This window comes from Sus scrofa, chromosome 9 (genome assembly GCF_000003025.6).
Source record: "Sus scrofa isolate TJ Tabasco breed Duroc chromosome 9, Sscrofa11.1, whole genome shotgun sequence".
Classification (NCBI taxonomy): domain Eukaryota; kingdom Metazoa; phylum Chordata; class Mammalia; order Artiodactyla; family Suidae; genus Sus; species Sus scrofa.
The window spans coordinates 93,170,122-93,190,943 of NC_010451.4; the positions used below are offsets into that span (position 1 = coordinate 93,170,122).

A 20,822-nucleotide genomic window follows, 5' to 3' on the forward strand; every position below is an offset into this window, starting at 1 on the left:
CCTCTCCCAGTGTCTCCTCACCAGCCTCTTCTCATCTTTTAACTATAATCACTTACTAGGTGCCTCTTATATGCCTGGCACTTTACACACATTATGTCTAAACCCAACACTTGTGTTTTATGGATTCAGAAACTGAATCAAGAATTAAATAAACTGTCCAAGGCTGGACATCTAGTAAGTAGCATAAATGAGATTCATGCAAGGGTCTGCTGATGACACCTCCTCCTGTAGGTTGCTTTGCTATAAGTTTCTCTGGGACGCCAAGAAAGCCATGGATGACTCACTTAATAAGGCAGCAGGAGCAAGGACCAGCAGGTAATCCTGCTACCTGGTTGGGAGGAAGGAAAGCCATAGGTGTTCAGTGTGCACAGTTTTAGGCTCAGTACTAACTCCTTTTACCTTCTTAGCTCTCTTACTCCTCACAGTGACTTGGCAAGGGAGATGTTTTGTCCTCAGGTTGCATATGAGGAAACTGAGGCTTAAGAGTAGTGAGCCAACTGTCCAAAGTCTCATCCAGTAAGATGTGAAGTTCTTTTTTTTTTTTTAGATGTGAAGTTCTGAGTTTGAAACTCACTGGTTTCAAAACCATGACCAACATATTGCTCCCTATTTTAGACTCTTCCTTTGCCAAGTATGGAAAGGGTAATCAAGAGGGACAAGCAAACCACACGGGGGACTTAAGTGGGCGCTAGGTGTAGAGACGATTTAACACATGGAGAAGTCCAAGATCAGAGGTGAAGCCAGGGGAGGACTCGGGACTGGATTCCTGGTCTCGAGGATGCAGCTTCAGGTCAGACTTAACCCCTGCAGGCCTCAGTTCCTTATTGTAAAAAAAGGGGGTGGGGGTTCATAGAGTTCCTTGGTGGCTCAGCGGGTTAAAGACCTGGCTTTGTGTCACTGTCAGTGCTGTGGCGCGGGTTTCTTCTGTGGCGGGGGTTGGATCCCTGACCCAAGAACTTCCGCAAGGCGCGGGCGGAGCCCAAAAAAGAGCGGGTTGTGAATTGGATCTCCAAGAGCCTTTCAGTCCTAAATGTCTGCGTTTTAAGTGTTAAGAGCGTTCTTCCTCTTCGGGGAGCTTTATGGGATGTTTCCCAGTGGCCTTGCCTGGCTCTGGCGGTTCTGTTCCCCGGGGACCACACCTGGGGATGCAGACTCGGGAGGCCAGACAAGTGCCCTTTCTTGGTCCTCGGCAGCCCCATGGTTGGTGGGAGTCCAGAAACTGTGCCCCACATGGGTTTAACAAAAGAAAACTGGGCGCCGAGGGAGTGCGACAGTCACTTTGAGGGTCTCAGATGAACACCCGGAGTCTCACGGGGCTGGTCGCGGGTTTATCCGCCGCAGCTGGCGCCGAGGCCTGGGACTGGCGACTCTTACGGGTGGGCGGCGGACGGCGGGGGACCCTCGGCGGCGAGGGCGGCGCGCTGGGCCCTTCTCTACGCCAGGCCTGGGGAGCGAGCCGGGCGGGCGGCGGGAATGGCTCCCGAGGCCCGGGTCCCTCGCCCGGGGCGGCAGCGGGAGGCGTTGCTGGGGCCGGACCCGCGGGGGGCGGGGGCGAGGCCACAGCGAGCAAAGTCCAGGCCCGGTGGCCGTAGCCCCGGCGCTCCCATCGGATCAGCCAGAGACGCTCGAGGTCCCAGGTGAGGGAAACCGGGTGTCCTCAGACTGGGAGCGGGCGACCCTGGGGACTGCGGGCTCGGGCGGGGACAGCGCGACTCCACTTGGCGTCCTGGGACCCCGCCACCGACGCGCCGGCTTCCACCCACCGGGCAAGGGCTGTGAAGAATCTGGTCGATCTCCCCGATCCGGGGCCGGTGCACTTGAACCTGAGGCTGTGGTTTCTCCCCAGGCTGAGATGGATTCCCGGAGACCCGAGGGAGCGGAGACTGACTTTGAACTGGGCAACAACAGGTACATCACCAGCAGCCACTGCTTTTTAGTTACACGCGAATTCGCAGGGCCAAATTTGGCCGAGAAAAGAAGTTGAGACGATCTTTTGATGCCTTTGGCTTTTGTTTGAAGTTTCTTTAGAATCTTGAGGTTGAGACCTTACCCAAAGAATGTCACTGAGGTCCGTTTTGCAACAGGCTCAGGAAGAAGAGGCTGAGTTTAAAAGTGCCGGCTTCTCTTTGTGCGGGGTAATTCAATGAGTATCTCCGTGGTATAACAGGCTTTGCATTATGAAAATCACAACTTTTCCAAATTCATAAACATCGTCTGATCTTTCGTACTTCAAGAGCGTTACACATCTGCTGTTGATGGTTATGCTTAAAAAAAAAAAAAAAAGGAGTAAAGCAAAAAAATTCCTTCCTTCCCTCATTACTCTTCTTCCTCTTTCTCTTACCCACACCCAAACCTCTCCTCCCAGATCTTGGTTCACTGTTTCTCCTCCCTGGGTTGTGAGGGGTGAGGTGGAGAGAGGTACCTTGAGCAGCCTCATTCTTCCATAACCTGAACTTCTAAAGCAGTTTCTGTTCAAATATAAGAGGGAAACCTTTGCATTTCTTGATATGTGTCTTTCTTTGATTCCCCAGGGCTCTTGTAACCTGCACTTCAAGGGCCACAAGGGACCAGTCAGTGGCACGTTGTCTTTGTACCTCTTTCACTGTGGGAAGAGTGAATCATTTTCGCCTTCAGACTCAGTTTATGAAGTTGTTGTGGTCTCTGAGTTCATGCCAGGCCACTCAGAACTCATTGACCCATGTCATCCAGTAGTCGCCCAGAGGGACAAATTTATCAGGTTCTGTAGTACATCCTCAGGCTACAAGGGGCCTGATTAGCCAGTGGAAAACATGTCTATCTGATGGTTAAACTGAAGCATTATTTTAATCTGTTTAACTTATTCATACAGTGATCTCACTATATTCCATGCACGTGCCATGGTATTCATTCATAGAAAATTGAGTGTGCCATGTAAATTTGGAAAACCCATGGATGGTATTGTTTTTACTGGAAAAAATGTTTTCATCCACTGGCTGTTTAGGCTGGGATTGACTGTGAATCTATAAATAGATGGCATTTTCATGAAGCAGGCTATTTATGTATTGCTCTGGTTGAACATTTGATGGGTGTACAAAGGGAGTTATCCTTGCAAAAGATGCAGTGGCATAACAGAACCCATAGAACTTCTCAGAAGTGGGAGTTCCCTTCGTAGCTCAGCAGTTAACGAACCTGACCAGGATCCATGAGGATGCTAGTTTGATCCCTGGCCTCGCTCAGTGGGTTAAGGATCTGGTGTTGCCATGAACTGTGATGTAGGTCACAGACTCAGCTTGGATCCTGAGTTGCTATGGCTGTGGTGTAGGCTGGCAGCTGTAGCTATGATTCAACCCCTAGCCTGGGAATTTCCATGTGCAGTGGATGTGGTCCTAAAAAGCAGCAGCAGCAACAACAACAACAAAATGGTTCTCAGAAGTGGTACTCATAGCCTCGTGGTGGAAAGAAGATAGAAGAGGATTTCTTGAAAGAGAAATAGAAAAAGCTAATAGTAAGCTAAGACTGTGAGATTATGAATTTAAATGTAAGGAGACAAAGTGTTATAAAAAGCAGACCAAAGCTTATACATTAAAGGACGTGCAGCTCTCTTTAGTTATCTACGGCAAATTGGGAGTTAGTTAATGCTTGTTCCAATCATGCTGTTGCTGCCTCTGGCACATTCTTTTGAACATATTTTACTGCAGGTGTCTGTCCCTTGCTTTCAGCAAATTTTCTAGATCATTTGGGATCAAGTCCTATGAGTAAAACTCTATCACTTACCTGGACATTTAAGCTAAATAAATGCATTTTAGGTGAAAAGAATAGTCTGCTCTGCCCTTGTAGACTTTTCATTTATTGTATGGAAGATAAATATAAATAATACATATGCTGAATAAGTGTTAGAAGGCAATGAATGCCATGGAAAAACAGTCAAGGCTAAAGAAATCAGGAGTGTAAAAAGGAAGTCGTTTGCAATTTTAAGTAGGGTGGTTAATATAGGTCTTATTGAGAAGGCAGTATTTGAGCAAGAAGTTGAAAGAAATGAGGAGAGCTGTGTGGCGTCTGAGGGGGACCATTCACGGCAGAGGTAAGAAAGACCCTGCCAGGGAGTGTTCACAGAATAGCAGCAGAGGAGACCAGGTGGCCAGAGCAGAGCAAGCAGGGGTGGGCAGGGGCAATGTAGACAAGAGAGGTTAGCAATTATGGAGGGCCCTAGAGGCCAATGTACACATTTTGGCTTTTACTATGAGAAAAGTGGGAGCCATTGTAGGTCTTTGAGCCGAGGAGTAGCATGATATGACTTGAGTCTTTAGATGATTACTCTGGCTGCTGTGTTGAGGATAGACTAAAGTGGCCATAAGTGGAAGGGGGGGAGACTAGGCAGGAGTTCTCCTGGGCTTTGGGGATAGCCATTAAAGTAGTAAGCAATGGTTGAAAGCTAGATGTATTTGGAATGCAGAGCCTACAGGATTTCCTGACACCACTCCCTGTAATCTTTCAGAAGGGTAGCCTTTACTAATTTTAGATCAATGTGTATTTCTTTAGCCAAAGAAGAATTAATTGATCTGGCAGACATTATTAACATATTCTTTCCTCTGTGAGCTCCTCATGGCAAGTGATCATTTCCCAGTTATCCAGAGATCCTTAATAGTACCTTGGACAGTTACCTTTGTACTTAGTGATTGCCTGGTAATGTTTGTTAAACTGGATAATTATGACAGTTTGTGGACATCACTGTTTCATATTTCAAAATATAGTAGTTGAAGATGATAACTACTCAGCTTTACATTCAATTGACTGAAATATTTTGTAAGAGTTTTAAATTCAATTAATTATATTTTTTTACAGCAACCAAGATAAAGCAATGAAGAAAGTAAATTTGATTGGACCATTAGCATTGGTAAGCTGCGCAGTATTAAATATGAATAATTTATGTCTTCATTTAAGTTTAAAGTCTTGGATCTGTAGTTATAGCAATACTTTAAGATTGTCTATAGGCAGTGATAAATTTTCCCTGCTACACCCATGCTGTCTTCGGGTACTTCATTGTAGTTAATGGCTCACATTCTCAAGATGAATGGTAAAAGAAGTAGGGATAGTCTGGCCATGAGAGCAGTGCTAACTGGTGTGCAGGGAAATTTAAAATAGGACTTGTGTTCATAGCGCCATATAAATCAACCAATTTCAGCAAAATGCATCTCTGCCTTTGTTTCGCACAACCCCCCCCCAATGTAGCTTTAAATAAGCTTGCATATAAAGAAAGTGATTGTTAACTACAGAATTTTTTTTTCTTTTTATGGCCACACCTGCAGAATATGGAAGTTCCTGGGCTAGAGATTGAATTGGAGCTGTAGCCGTAGCCACGTCAACACTGGATCCAAGCCACATTGCAACCTGTGCTGCAGCTTGTGGTAATGCCAGATCTTTAGCCCATTGAGCGAAGCCAGGGATCAACCCTGCATCCTCACAGGCACTATGTCTAGTTCTTAACCCACTGAGCCACAACCAGCCCAGCAGTTTTTAAATGATTAAGAAATCTATGCTCACATTTGGTTTCCAGGAAAATTGACTAAATGTGGAGTTCCTATTAAGCATTCAGGTGTATTTAGGACAATTCTCAGTGATTTTCTGCTGGTCCAAGGCAACCTAACATATTTTTGAAAGAAGTCAAATCTGTTTTTCATCCGTAATGTGTCTGAGAGAAGTGACCCAAGAAAGTGCCCACTTTTGGTGAATATGATGTGTTTCAAACTATAACAGGTATTATTTGATAACAAAAAGGTTGGTCTTAAGTGACATGTCAGCTGAAATCTCTAACTTATTAATTATGCAGATGAGAGGACACCAAAACATCCACACTCTGGGGCATCACTGCACATGTCTCATGTCACCACAGAGCCCCTGTTCATCTCTTCTCCTTAATACTTGTGATGCTTTTGCTTAAAAGTCTCTGTAAGAGTAATATTTTTTCAGTTTAGTGCTTTAGAGAATAAATTGTGCAACGAAATCTGATCTTAATACACAGGTTTTAAATCTGCCTCCTATAGAAAACAAAATGTCACAGAGTAGATACATAGGAAAAACTTCATTTGAATCTAGAAGTTTAACCTGAAATTTAAAGGTAGTCTTTTAAACAGAATTTTTGCTGTTATTCTGACAGAAGTTCAGGATAAAACTGTATTTTATTTTACTTTTAAATTTTTTTTTTTTTTTTTTTTTTTTTTTTTTTTTTTTTTTTTTTTTGCTTTTTCCTTTTTAGGGCCGCACCCACTGCATATGGAGGTTCCCAGGCTAGCGGTCGAATTGGAGCTATTGCTGCCGGCCTACGCCACAGCCTCAGCAATGAAGGATCCAAGCTGTATCTGCAACCTACACCACACCTCACAACAACACCGAATCCTTAACCCACTGTGCGAGGCCAGTGATGGAACCTACATCCTCTTGGATACTAGTCAGATTCATTTCTGCTGAGCCATGATAGGAACTCCAATTTTTTTTTCTTCCATTTGCTCTTGATTTTACCTGCTCCCTTGGTTCCAGTCCAAGCTCTACCTGGCTTCTGACCCTTTGACTCTTTCAGCTCTCTTGCCTGCCACATGTGTTTAATGATGCAATTTGGCCTCCCCTGACTGAACTCCTGGAACTCTTTGGGAACAGCTTGCGTGCACGCACACACGCACCACACACACACACACACACACACACACACACTACACACACACTACTTTCCACCTTGTGTTTTCAACTGCCAGTGTAGATTGACCCCATCTGACCCTGCCTCAACTCTCAAGGACACCACTCTGCCAAGCCTGACTCATCAACCATTCTCTTGATGACTGATCCTTATCCCTCAAAGGGGGTGGGGGAAATAGGCAGAGGGAAAGGTTAAAAAGAGGGGAAAGATGCAATGGAGAGAGGGGAAGGTACAGAAATGGAAAACTAAGAGGTAGTCTGGAAGGCAGAGGAGGAAAGAACAATGAGAGAGCCCCAGAGTTTGGTCAATCAGAAATGGGGAGGAAAAGTGAGAAATTGGAGAGAACTGAAAATTGACTAGGGACAAAGTTTTGCTTTTTTTTTTTTTTTTTACTATTATAACACTGATCAGCTGATTAGTTCTTGGGTATTGTTCACATCACTGGAATAACTAGTATCACCCCTCCCCTCTGTAGATAGGACTAAGTCCAAGGTAGTTGTTGGAGTGGCCCACCAGGCCTTTCAGGCCTCTCTCTAGCATCATCTCCCATGCTTTGTACTGTGCACTCAGGTATTCCACTGTGTGAAGTCACCTGAGCCCTCCATGCAGTATCTAGTCACCCTGCTGTTCTAAGTCTGAATACACCCTACTTCCTCTGCTCTCCCCAATTCTCATTCAGCTAATTCTCCCTTATCCTTCAAGATTCAGCAAAGAGAATCATCTCCATGAGCAAGACTTCCCTAAAGCACACAGTCAGGCAATCCTTAATGTTTGTGGCCCTTCACTATCGAGCTGCCTTCTAAAAGCTAACTTAAGCCTCTTGAAGGAAACTCATCCTCAAAACTTAGAGAATCTGAGTTTATAAACTCATTTATAATTCTCTCTCTGAAATATTTGGAATGTCTTTTTAAAGGGCTTTATTGGTGTGTGTATGTAAATGACATCTACCCCTAGCTGTTCTTAATTTACTCCCTCAAGGAGCTCCGGAAGATCAGACAGTATTTCTTTCTTTCTTTTTTTTTTTTAGGGCTGCACATGTGGCCTATGGAAGTTCCCAGGCTAGGGGTTGAATCAGAGCTGCAGATGCCGGCCACAGCCACAGCAACGCAAGTGGATCAGAGCTGAGTCTTCGACCTATATCGCAACTCACAGCAACGCCAGGTCCTTAATTCACTCAGTGAAGCTAGGGAACCAACCTGCATCATCATGGATACTAGTTGGGTTCATAACCGCTGAGCCACAGTGGGAACTCCCCACAGTATTTCTTAATGGAACCAAACCTTCATGCTATCTGATTATATCAAGTCATTTAACCAAATAAGATACTAATGAAATGGAGTTAGTTTCCTCACTGAATACAAAATAAAGAGAATCATGAAATTAATCTGTCAGTGATTTATTTTATTTTATTTTTTTGTCTTTTTAGGGCAGCACCCACAGCATATGGAGGTTCTCAAGCTAGGGGTCTAATTGGAGCTATAGCTGTGGCCTATGCCACAGCCACAGCAACACAGGATCCTAGCCGCGTCTGTGACCTACACTACAGCTCACGGCAAGGCCAGATCCTTAACCCACTGAGTGAGACAAGGGATCGAACCTGTGTCCTCATGGATGCTAGTCAGGTTCTTTTCTACTGAGCCATGACGGGAACTGCAATCTGTCAGTGATGTAGATTGAAATTCTTTCTTCCCTAATACATTTATTTGCAACCATTACAGAAATACTGATCTTAATTAAATAAAAATCCAAAGAACATATCATTGCAAAAGAAAAGAAATTCTCTTACACAAGCTAAGTATTCTTCTCTTTCTTTTCTTTTCTTTTTTTTTTTTTTTTTAGTTTCGATACTCTGATTGGCAGGATAAATTATTTATGTCCTTGGGCACTATCATGGCCATAGCTCATGGAGCAGGCCTCCCCCTCATGATGATAGTATTTGGAGAAATGACTGACAGATTTATTAATATTGGAGGAAACTTCTCCTTTCCAGGTAAGCATTTCTCTACCTAAATATATATATGGTACTTCTTTGGGTGAAAAATTAGAAATTGATTTTTGTATTCATTATCTACTTGCTTAATTGTTTGGACATTTGAGTGACTCCAGATATTATAGAAGGGGTTGTAAAATTCTCGTTAAATTCTCAGAAAATTCCTCAAATACTCATTTAAATCTCAACAAGTAAGCGTATGCTATTCAACTTTAAATATAGAATAAGGAAATATCCAGGAAGCTTTACATTGAAATAAACTAAGACAGTCAGTCTACTTGAGAGTGGTGGAGCCATGGCAGAGTATGTCTACACAGTGTCCATCACATCTGTGATTATTGATGAGCAGCAAAATACATTAGCATGGCAGTGCTTCTTAGCTGTGCTCAACTTATAGGTCTGTTTATGGTTTCCTTTTTTTCTCTTCCCTACCCTCTTTGCTAAAATTCTACCTACTCTCTGTCTCTAATATTTGGATCAACATTGTTGACTGGAAATTGATAAAACACTTTTACTAAAGAGTGAATGGAATCAATAAGAGAAGAATGCACTTTGAAACTCACCCAAAGTACTATAATTATGCAACGGCCAAAGGACTCCCATAAATTTATGTCATTTATGCAAGGGGCCATATGTCAGCGACATTGGAATGAGGTTCCAATGGACAAAGTTATTTTCATACCAGCCACATTTAACATGGGAACAAAGATATCCGTGCTTCCGTGCTTTCTACCCAGCATGATGGCTCAGTTCCTCCCAAGAGACCCATGAGCACTAGGCTGGAAGACCAAGTGAAGCTTTATGGGTACACAGATGGGGAAATAGAAAAAGTTGTTAAAGGAAAGGCAGCTTTTGTAATAAAGATACTGAGAAAAAGTGGACACTGTCATTTAGATAACACTCAGTAAGAGTTTTCAGTGTTCAAGATGGAGAACTACGTATTTGCTTAGCATTGTAGGATTTAATTGTGATTACAAAGGAGAACAGCATTGCTTAGTTTATACAATAGGATTGCTTTATATAAATATTGATAATATGAATGCCTTTAAGAACTCTAGTAAAGGCATCCTTTGAATATTTAATGCAAGCTCCTACAAAAACAGTTTATTCTCTAGTACTGTTGTCTCTGAGAAGAACCTCTTTATAATAAAAAAATAAGGACAATAATAGCAATCTTTCATTGTGTGTGTTATGGGCTAAGTCTTATTTCACTTAAGCCTCACAACAACAATCCTACACAGTAGGTAATACTATTCTCTGTGACACATGAAGACACTGAGGCTTGGAGAGGATAAATAACTTGTCCAAAGTTATACAGCTGGTGAGTGTTGGGGCAGAATTCAAACCCCAGTCTTTCTGCCACCCAGTCCTTGCTCATGACTATATACATTATACTGCCAATATAAACAACTGTGCTTTATCTTTTAAAAAATATGTTTGGGAAAAATTTTAATGGATTACATGTGTTTTACCAGTGGCCAAAACTTTAACACAAAGACCATAAAGGTGCAGTTGAAGCATTATAGAATAGCTTAAAAAGTCATTAAGGAAATAAGGTATTTCCTATTTATTTTCCTTTTACTGCTCATAAGATCTATAGATATACAAGGTACACACACACATGGAGACACACACACAGACACACACATAGCAGGATGATGTCTGTATTCAAAAACATCAATAAAAATTGGTTTCAACTCAGGATTTTTGAAGAATCTGATTAATGGATGAATGGATAAACAAAATATATTATATACATACAATGGAGTATTATTCAGCCTTAAAAAGGAAGGAAATTCTGGGAGTTCCCATCGTGGCTCAATGGTTAACGAACCGAACTAGTAACCATGAGGTTGAGGGTTCGATCCCTGGCCTTGCTCAGTGGGTTAAGGATCCAGTGTTGCCGTGAGCTGGGGTGTAGATCACAGACGTGGCTCGGATCCCGCATTGCTGTGGCTCTGGCGTGAGCCAGCGGGTATAGCTCTGATTAGACCCCTAGCCTGGGGAACTCCATGTGGCATGCAGCCTTCCAAAGCCAAAAAAGCCAAAAAAGCCAAAAAAGCCAAAAAAAAAAAAAAAAAAAAAAAAGGAAGGAAGGGAAGGAAATTCTGACATATTTCTGACATATGCTACAAAATGAATAAACCTTGAGGACATGATTCTAAGTGAAATAAAACAGTTACAAAAAGACAAATAATGTATTGTTCCACTTCTATAAGGTGTTTAGAGTGGTCAAATTCATAGAAACAAAAAGTAGAATGGTGGTAGCCAGGGGTAGGTGCAGAAAGAAATAGAGAATTGTTGTTTAATGGACATAGTTTCAGTTGGGGAAGATGAAAAAGTTTTGGAGATTGGTTGTACAGTAATGTGCATATATTTAACACTATTTAACTGTACACTTAAAAAGGTTAGGATGGTTATATGTATTTTATCACAGTTAATTTTTTAAAATTTGATGCAATGTACTTATCACCAGGAATTAGCATTTGGTGCAGTTTCATTAGTGCTTTTTTGTTTTTGCTAACTTTGAAGTAATTCCACAACTTTCTTGTTTGGAGTAGCTTGCTTGTTTTTATTCGGTTTCTAATTATGCAACTAAATTACTTTGAAGTTGGAATGGCATTCAGGTGCCCTGTACTGTACCCAGGGCCAAATTCAAGGTCTCTCTGGGGAATGGTGTGTGCAAGTTACTTACAGACCTATGGTTGTTGGAGTGATAAACTCAACAGAGTTATCAACATTAGTCTCAGTGGCCTCCACGTTAAATGATTCTTGGTCTTCTACAGTCATGTTTGTCATTAGGCATATTGCTGTCCTGGAGGATTTGAAATGAGAAGTCCCTTAAACGTTATTAATTCCAATGTCCCCTCTTTGATAAATTTGTAAAAATAATATTCTCATTCCTCTTTGGGGAAAATGAAACTGTTGTGTCTCAGAGTTTCTGTTGTGGCTCAGTGCTAATGAATCCAACTAGTATCCATGAGGATATGAGTTTGATACCTGGCCTCTCTCAGTGAGTTAAGGACCCATCATTGATGTGAGCTGCAGTATAAGTTACAGACGTGGCTTGGATCCCATGTTGCTGTGGCTGTGGCATAAGCTGGCAGCTACAGCTCCGACTCAACCTATAGCCTGCAAACCTCCACATGCCATGGGTGCAGCCGTAAAAAGCAAAAAAGGAAAAGAAAAGAAACTGTTATATGTTACACTCTAAATCCAGAGAGCTCACTGATACATTTAAATTTTTTGAGTTTAGCAAAAATCTTGGGGGTTGAGAAAAGAGTATACTTAGCTATGCTTAGCTGAGCTTTCTAGCTCATCTCATAGAGATGATGTTTGTTTAGAGTCTATTCTTTCAAATGGTTGAGTCCTGGACAGCTAGACTAAACGGAAGCCAAAAGAGAAGGGAATGTTAGAAGGAAAAAAGGTTTAAATTACAAGAGGGTCCGACAATGACTTATTGTGAACAGAGCCCATCCTTGTCAAGAGAATAAAGCCTCCATGACAAGGTTGCTCCCTCACAATGACTCAATTGTGCAGAAACTATGCATAAAACATTCTGCCTCCCAAACCTTGAGAACAGAGTCATAGGAAACAATTTTTTCTGTGGGGTGTTAGGAACTTGATATTTTATGCCAAGTCTTTGGGACTGTAATAATGCAGGAGATTCTTTGGAGAAATTGATACAACTTGCATGTCTTTGCTTCCCTTTTGTAGATAAGAGGAAAAGGCAATTTTGAGCCCCAGTTGCCTTCATTAATGACTCATTCTCCCAAAGCTGCCTATACAAACACCAACTTTGTCTTTATGCTGAGTTTTTCTTTTTTTTTTTATTTGCTCGATCAACAGTTTTTATTTTTTATTTTTTAAAATTTTTTTATTTTCCCACTGTACAGCAAGGGGGTCAGGTTATCCTTACATGTATACATTACAGTTACATTTTCCCCCCACCCTTTGTTCTGTTGCAACATGAGTATCTAGACATAGTTCTCAATGCTATTTAGCAGGATCTCCTTGTATATCTATTCTAAGTTGTGTCTGATAAGTCCAAGCTCCCAATCCCTCCCACTCCCTCCCCCTCCCATCAGGCAGCCACAAGTCTCTTCTCCAAGTCCATGATTTTCTTTTCTGAGGAGATGTTCATTTGTGCTGGATATTAGATTCCAGATATAAGTGATGTCATATGGTATTTGTCTTTGTCTTTCTGGCTCATTTCACTCAGTATGAGATTCTCTAGTTCCATCCATGTTGCTGCAAATGGCATTATGTCATTCTTTTTTATGGCTGAGTAGTATTCCATTGTGTATATATACCACATCTTCCGAATCCAATCATCTGTCGATGGACATTTGGGTTGTCAATATAATGAAAGAAGTCCTGGGCAGAATCAAGGAAGGCAGACATTGATTTACTCTGAGACTCAAAGTGGCAGTCAGGACTCCTTATATAATGTTTCCCATGTAATGCTTAAGGTATACATTTATAATTTGGGCCCTTCACTCACGAGCTTAAGACTTTGGGCAAATTAAACTCTGTAATCCTTACTGTTCTCACCTTTGAAAGGTAATCATAGGCTTACTGATAGAATTAGATGAGATGATATATGTCAAGTGTCTGGAACATAAATATTGGGGAAAACTAGCTGTAAGAACTTGGAAATGAAACAACCACTCTTTTTTTAAAAAAAAATTATAGTTGATTTACAATGTTCTGTCAAATCTCTGCTGTACAGCAAAGTGGCTGAGTCATATATATATATATATATATATATGTATATATATATATACCCACTCTTCTCACATTATCTTCCATTATGTTCTATCACAACTGATTGGACGTAGTTCCCTGTACTATATAGCAGCAGGACCTCATTGTCTATCCATTCTAAATGTAATAGTTTGCATCTATTAACCCCGAACTCCCAGTCCATCCCACTCCCTCCCTCTTCCCCTAGGCAACCACAAGTCTGCTCTTCATGTCTGTGAGATTGTTTCTGTTCTGCTCTAGTTTCATCTGTGCCATGTTTTAGATTTCACATGTAAGTCATATTATATGGTATCTGTCTTTCTCTTTATGACTTCACCTAGTCTTAGAATTTCTAGTTCAATCCATGTTGCTGCAAATGGATTATTTTGTTCTTTTTTATGGCTGAGTGGTATTCCATTGTGTATATGTACATCTTCTTAATCTTTTCATCTGCTGTTGGACATTTAGGTTGTTTCTATGTCTTGGCTATTGTGAATAATGCAGCAGTGAACATATGGGTACATGTATCTTTTTGAATGAAAGTTTTGTCTGGCTAGATGCTCAGGAGTAGGATTCCTGGATCATACTGTAGTTCCATACTTATCTGAGGAGCCTTCATACTGTTTTCCATAGTGGTTGTACCACTTTACATTCCCACGAACAGTGGAGGAGGGTTCCCTTTTCCTCACACACCTTCTCCAGCATTCGTTATTTGAGTCTTATTAATGATGGCCCTTCTGACCAGTGTGAGGTGGTACCTCATTGTAGTTTTGATTTGCATTTCTCTAATAATTAGTGTTGTTGAGCATTTTTTCATATGCCTGCTGGCCATCCTCATGTCTTCTTTGGAGAAATGTCTATTTAGGTCTTCTGCCCATTTTTCAATTTTTAAAATTATTTTATTTTATTTTATTTTTGCTGTTGAGTTGTATGAGTTGTTTGTATATTTTAGAGATTAAGCCCTTGTCAGTTGCATCATTTGGAACTGTTTTCTCCCATTCCATAGGTTGTCGTTTTGTTTTTTGTTTTTTGTTTTTAATGGTTTCCTTTGCTGTGCAAAAGCTTTAAAGATTGATTGGTTCCCATTGGTTTATTTTTGGTTTTATTTCTATTTCCTTGGGATACTGACCTAAGAAAACATTTGTACAGTTGATGTCAGAGAATGTTTTGCCTTTGTTCTCTTTTAGGATTTATTTATTTATTTATTTATCATCTTTTTGCCTTTTCTAGGGCCGCACCCAAGGCATATGGAGCTTCCCAGGCTAGGGGTCTAATCAGAGCTGCTGCTGCTGGCCTTTGCCAGAGCCACAGCAACATGGGATCCGAGCCGTGTCTGCAACCTACACCACAGCTCACAGCAACGCCGGATCCTTAACCCACTGAGCAAGGCCAGGGATCAAACCCGCAACCTCATCATTCCTAGTCGGAGTCGTTAACCACTGAGCCACTACGGGCACACCCTCTTTTAGGAGTTTTATGGTGTCTTGTCTTATGTTTAAGTCTTGAAGTCATTTTGAGTTTATTTTTGTGCATGGTGTGAGGGTGTGTTCTAGTTTCATTGATTTACAAGCAGCTGTCCAGTTTTCTGAAATAACCACTCTTAGATTCTGTTCCCTTATCTGTAAATGGATGAATTATATGTGAGCTCTCTAACGTGAATAAGCAGCTTCAAGAAATCCCCAGTTCTCTGTGATGGGGGCATTCAGGCAAAATTGGAGTTCTCCACCCTGACCCATTAAAAATACTTAGGGGCACTTTTTGGATATAGACTCAACCAAAGGTTTTGATTTAACTGGTCTTGGTCAGAGCCTGGACATCAGTATTTTTTCATGTTCCCCATGTGATTCTCATTGGCAGACAGCATTAAGAACTACTCAACCAGATTAACCCCCTGGAGGTTGATTATGAGACAGAAGCATAATACCTAGCATCTAAGAAGACCAGGTTGAGCCCCTTTCCAGATCTAATTCCGTGAGAGTTCCAGATCTAGAATTCCAGATGTAGTCCCATGACTCTCTTGGGAACATATACAACACATATTTGTCTCATCTTTGTCCTTGGGCAGCGGAAGTTCTTGGTATCCTGGGGCCTTTGGGGTTCCTAGAGTTACTAATGCGGAATTAGATTGCCATTCTTGTCTAGGACTCAGAAAAGAGCAAGGCAAATTTGGAATGTTTATAGATTCTTATTTCCTAGGAGGGAGGGACAATCTCAGTTATAATATTGTCATTGAGGAGAGATGAGTATTGGAGGAGAGTAAAACTCATTTTAGATTTCATCTGATTTCTAACTTCAGGGGGGGAAAAAAAGCCCTAAATACATATATCTGCAGGTTTCCCATGGTTTCTAACATTGATGATTACAAACAACACAGCTTTAGGATAGCTTGTCTGCCAAAAAGTTCCAATATGGCATATCAAAAATGCCATACTGGAGTTCCCGTCGTGGTGCAGCAGAAACGAATCCAACTAGGAGCCATGAGGTTGCTCATTCGATCTCTGGCCTCACTCAATGGGTTAAGGATCTGGCGTTTCTGTGAGCTGTGGTGTAGGTTGCAGCTCAGATCTGGCATTGCTGTGGCTGTGGTGTAGGCCAGCAGCTTCAGCTCTGATTAGACCCCTAGCCTGGGAACTTCCATATGCTTTGGGTGCAGCCCTAAAAGGACAAAAATAGACAAAGAAAAAAAAAATCCCATATTTATGAACTCAGGAAGGAAAGGAGCTTGCAGAACTGAATGGATATGCATACAGGTAAAATAGTGGCTGATTCCTCAAGGATCTAGTGTCTAATATAAGGAGCTAGGTTAATGAGCAGAAACACTTCACTATGAACATCTGTAGGGGGAACAATCTTCAGGGGAAAATTATGCCTCCATCAGGGTCACATGCTGGGTAATTGATCCTCACAGTAGTTTATGTTTAAAATAAATTTCTACCTTATCTCCCTTTGAAAGAAGGTAAGAATGATACACAGCACCCAGAAAATGTGACCTCAGGGCTATTTACAAGTGATAAAGGAACGTGGCCTAGTTTCTCTCCTAGCATCATGGGAAATGCGAAATGTCTTCCCTGGTATGTTTTCTCAGCAATACTGTGGTGATATTTTATCCTGTTGTTTTGTGAATGCAGGATCTGGGACGCTTCCTTTTCATTTTTTCACTTTGTGTTTTTAAAAAAGTGAGAATAGAAGTTCCCACTCTGGCTCCCTGGTATGGGCAACATCTCTGCAGCACCAGGATGCAGATTTGATCCCTGCTCCAGGACAGTGGGTTAAAGTATCCAGCTAGCTGTGGCATAGGTGGAAACTGCAACTTGGATCTGATCCCTGGCCCAGGAACTCCATCTACTGCGGGGTGGCCGAAAAAGAAAAAAAAAAAAAAAAAAAAAAAAAGCGACAATGAGTCATTACCACAGGAATCAGTCTGTACAGTATAGTGTCAGGAGCTGCATAGTATCGTGTTAAGACTTTCAACCTCCTTGCTAGCTGCATGACTTTGGGTGAGTTACTTTTTTCTCCCTGGGCCTCAATTTCCTTATCAGTAAAATGAGGAGTTATAAATAGTCCTGCCTGACAGAGTTATGAAAAATAAAAGAAATTAAGGCATGTAAAGTGTTCTGAACAATGACTGCCTGGCATGTAATAATTGCTCAGTAAATGCTAGCTACTATCAAAACACGGAAACCTAGAAAGGATCATTGACATTTTTATCAAATTAGTTCAAATTATAAGGCAATATATTTCCTTCCAAGTGATATTGCTTTAAAAACACCATAATACAGGATTACTGGTAAACAAAGCAGAGAATGCTGGATGCTGACTGATCGCCAGTGATCTAGGGACTTGTCTTGGAGCAACTCAGTTATCTTTCTTGTCTCTAGCTTTTCTTCCTTTGCAATGAAAGTAATTCTGCCTTTTTATCACTTATGTCTTGAGGGAGCATCTAAGGGAAAACACGTATGTAGAAGCAAGTGTCTGTACAGTGCTTTGAGCCACTAAGAAAAACATGGGCCCCCTATAACCTGTGTCTTCTGTGGGGACCATTTCTTTTTCCCTTCTCTGCCTCCTATGTGCCCTCCATCAGCTCCTCTCTGCTGCCTTAGGAAGCTGCTTTGCTAAAGGCCCAAGGCTGATAGGATGGGGGCAGAACCTGTGAGGGCTTAACTTCCCCATCTGGACCCTAGAGTCCTACAACCGAAACCCTCGGGCCCTTTACACGAGTAAAGTGAAAAGAGGGACTTGAGTGAAAAGGAAAGAGAAAATAGATTTAAAACCTGACATTGCCTTTCAAAAATGTCTTATTTTTATTCTGTTTCATTTTTTATTTAGTGAATTTGTCATTGTCAATGCTAAATCCGGGCAGAATTCTGGAAGAAGAAATGACTAGGTAATTGGCTAATATATATGTATATGTACTTATTTATGGTCTGTTTTTTAAAAAACACTTTACTTGAAAATAATTTCAAACTTATAGAGTTAGAAGAACATGCAAAGAGTCCCTGTATATGCTTTACCTCTTGTTATACTCTTTAATCTGTTATCATTTATACCCCCTCCCTGCCATTCAAAGTATGTTGCACAGAGTATGGCCCTTTACTCATAAATACTTCAACATGTTTCCTAAGAACAGGATATTCTCTTTATAACCACAGTACAGTTATCAATTCAGTAAGTTTCACATTGATGCAATACTCTGATCTAATCTACCATCCGTGCTCCAGTTTTGTCCTTTGACTCAGTAGTGTTGTTTATTGCATTTTCCCCCTCCTTCAGCCTTCTTAATAGAAACCCCAGAGTTCCCCTTGTGGTTCAGTGGTCATGAACCTGACCAGTATCCCTGAGGATGTGGGTTCGACCCCTGACCTCGATCAGTGGGTTAAGGATCCAGCATTGCCACAAGCTGTGATGTAGTTTGCAGATGCGTCTTGGATTTGGCATTGCTGTGGCTGTGGCTGTGGCCAGCAGATGCAGCACCAATTCGACCCCTAGCCTGGGAACTTCCATATGCTGCAGGTGTGGACCTTAAAAAAAAAAAAGAAGAAGAAAGAAAGAAACCCCAAAACCTGTCACATAATGTTTGTATGTTTGCATATCAGTTAATGTTGCTGACTTAAATGAGTATTATCTGTTTACTCTAGCAGACCTGAAAGGCTTCTATCTGGAATAGTTTGTAAAGTTATATAACATAAATTTGAAAGTATTGAAACTGAACTTATTATTTTTAAAGATACTAACTTTCCTCTGCTTTAGTTAACACTTCACTCCAAATTGGTTTGAAGTCATGATATTTTATATTTTACAAAAAGCTTTCAAATTCTGCCAGTTAGGAAGAGGTTTTCTTGCTCTTTGTGTAAACAATACAGGGGAAACTTACATTAAGACCCATTTTGCGTGCTCAATCTGTTTATTCTTATGTTTGCAATGTGTAAATAGTGGTGAACTGATATACAAGCCTAGAATATTAACTATGAAAAAGTTAATATTTGTCTCTACAAATTGTCATATCAGTTTAAAGATGATTCATTAACACCATTATATTTTTGCAGTTAACCACAAAAGTTTCTTTTACCTTTGGCTAATAATTCAAGTGGATATATTTGTCATTGTCCTCTTATAATCGAATATAAAAGAAAAAAAATAATGTATATTTATTATAATGTTCCAAACAGTCTTTGTGATATATCAGTAAACTTACTAATTCCCAATTCTGAATATTTCTCCCAAAAGAGATAAAGACCATATGTAAAAGAAACTTTCTAATTATTTTCCAGATATGCATATTATTATTCAGGATTAGGTGCTGGAGTTCTTGTTGCTGCCTATATACAAGTTTCATTTTGGACTTTGGCAGCTGGCCGACAGATTAAGAAAATTAGGCAAGAGTTTTTTCACGCTATTCTACGGCAGGAAATAGGCTGGTTTGATGTCAGTGACACCACTGAACTCAATACACGGCTCACAGAGTAAGTAGATTGTTAACATCACACTTTCATGAAGAAATTAATCTCTAGGAGTTACCTTGTGGTGCAGCGGGTTAAGGACCTGGCATTGTCATTGCAGTGGCTTGGGTCACTGCTGTGGCATAGGTTCAGTCCCTCACCTGGGAACTTCCACATGTCATGAGTGTAGCATAAAAGGGAGGGGGAATTAACTGCTAATTGTGTGAAAATTTGTCAAGGGAAAATTTTCAATGAAAAAATAATTTATGAGGTTAAGCATTTGGTGTGTGTTGGGAACAGATCATCTGATGGCCATCTCTAGCATTTAGAGCCTGTGGCACAGTGCCTTTTCCTTACCCATTCGCTCTTTTTCCTCAGTTATATAGGAAGTGTATGAAGACTGAGGTCACATCCTTTAGTTGTTTATCTCTCGGGAACCTCAGCACAGGCCCAACCGCTTTTACAGTCTCAAAACGGCTGAGTGAGTGAATCAGTGGTTGAATGAATTCACAAAGAGGCTTATCTTAGTACCTGTTGACCCTTCATTTATTCAACAGATAGTTGAGGGACTTTTCAGTGCCCAACACTATTCCAGATGTTTGTGATATACCAGTGAACCAGACACATCTCCGACCTCTTGCTGCTTACCTTCCAGCAGAGGGAGACAGATGATAAGCTTTTTCTGACAGGAGGTCCTGGCAAGAGTGTGGTGTGCAAATGAGGGCGAAGAGGAGGGAAGTCTAGGGCATTTAGTGCCTGGCTGGCCTCCGTGAGGACCTCAGCTTTCACCCTGGGAGAAATGGGCAGCTGTGGATGCTTTTGATCTGAGCAGTAACATGTTCAGACTTCCATTTTTAAATGGTTCACACCAGCTGCTGTACTGAGAGTAGAGGGTTGAGAATAGCACCAGGGTTAGAACCAAGGAGCCAGGCTCCTCATTACTGTTGCCACACCTTTCGGAGCTCCTGCTTTTAAACAGATTGAGTTGTATGTTCAGCATGCTAATGCTTCTCTATAGGATTAACTGATTGAATGCTATCGACTTAAATGGTATCAACTTCTTAGAAGCATGAACTAATCCTGAATTTCTTCCTTTGTACAATATTTAGGTGGGGAAGAATATCATTGGAGAGGCTATGACTGTGAAAGAGGCTTGCAGGAGTCTGAAAGTGTTTTGCCTGTCTCTGTGCTTGTTAGATGTCTGCTTCATCTTTTTCACTGAAGATCTCCTGCCTGTAACCACTTAGGTGTGATCTTTTTTAGTGACATCTCCAAAATCAGTGAAGGAATTGGTGACAAGGTTGGAATGTTCTTTCAAGCAGTAGCCACGTTTTTTGCAGGATTCATAGTGGGGTTTATCAGAGGATGGAAGCTCACTCTTGTGATAATGGCCATCAGCCCTATCCTGGGACTCTCTGCAGCTGTTTGGGCAAAGGTATGTGGAACGTGGGCATTTCCAGTTGTGTCAACCCATACGGATAGA

At 41.2% G+C, this 20,822-nt stretch overlaps 1 protein-coding gene across 18 annotated transcripts in view; it reads left to right on the forward strand.

Moving 5' to 3' along the window:
- Positions 1,250-20,822, forward strand: part of ABCB4 (ATP binding cassette subfamily B member 4) — a 90,754-nt gene continuing 71,181 nt past the window's right edge. For 5 of the 18 annotated variants that reach the window (XR_002335872.1, XM_013989596.2, XM_021063454.1 and 2 more), the window contains exons 1-6: positions 1,250-1,908; positions 4,822-4,873; positions 8,507-8,657; positions 17,730-17,787; positions 19,172-19,363; positions 20,603-20,774. Coding sequence is in view for 13 of the 18 variants with exons in the window: in XM_013989596.2 (XP_013845050.1) it covers positions 1,853-1,908; positions 4,822-4,873; positions 8,507-8,657; positions 17,730-17,787; positions 19,172-19,363; positions 20,603-20,774 (681 nt within the window). In the remaining 5 variants the exon portion in view is untranslated. Of the gene's footprint in view, positions 1,909-4,821; positions 4,874-8,506; positions 8,658-17,729; positions 17,788-19,171; positions 19,364-20,602; positions 20,775-20,822 lie in introns of those variants that run through there. The other 13 variants (XM_005656694.3, XM_021063455.1, XM_021063463.1 and 10 more) reach the window with 12 other exon arrangements.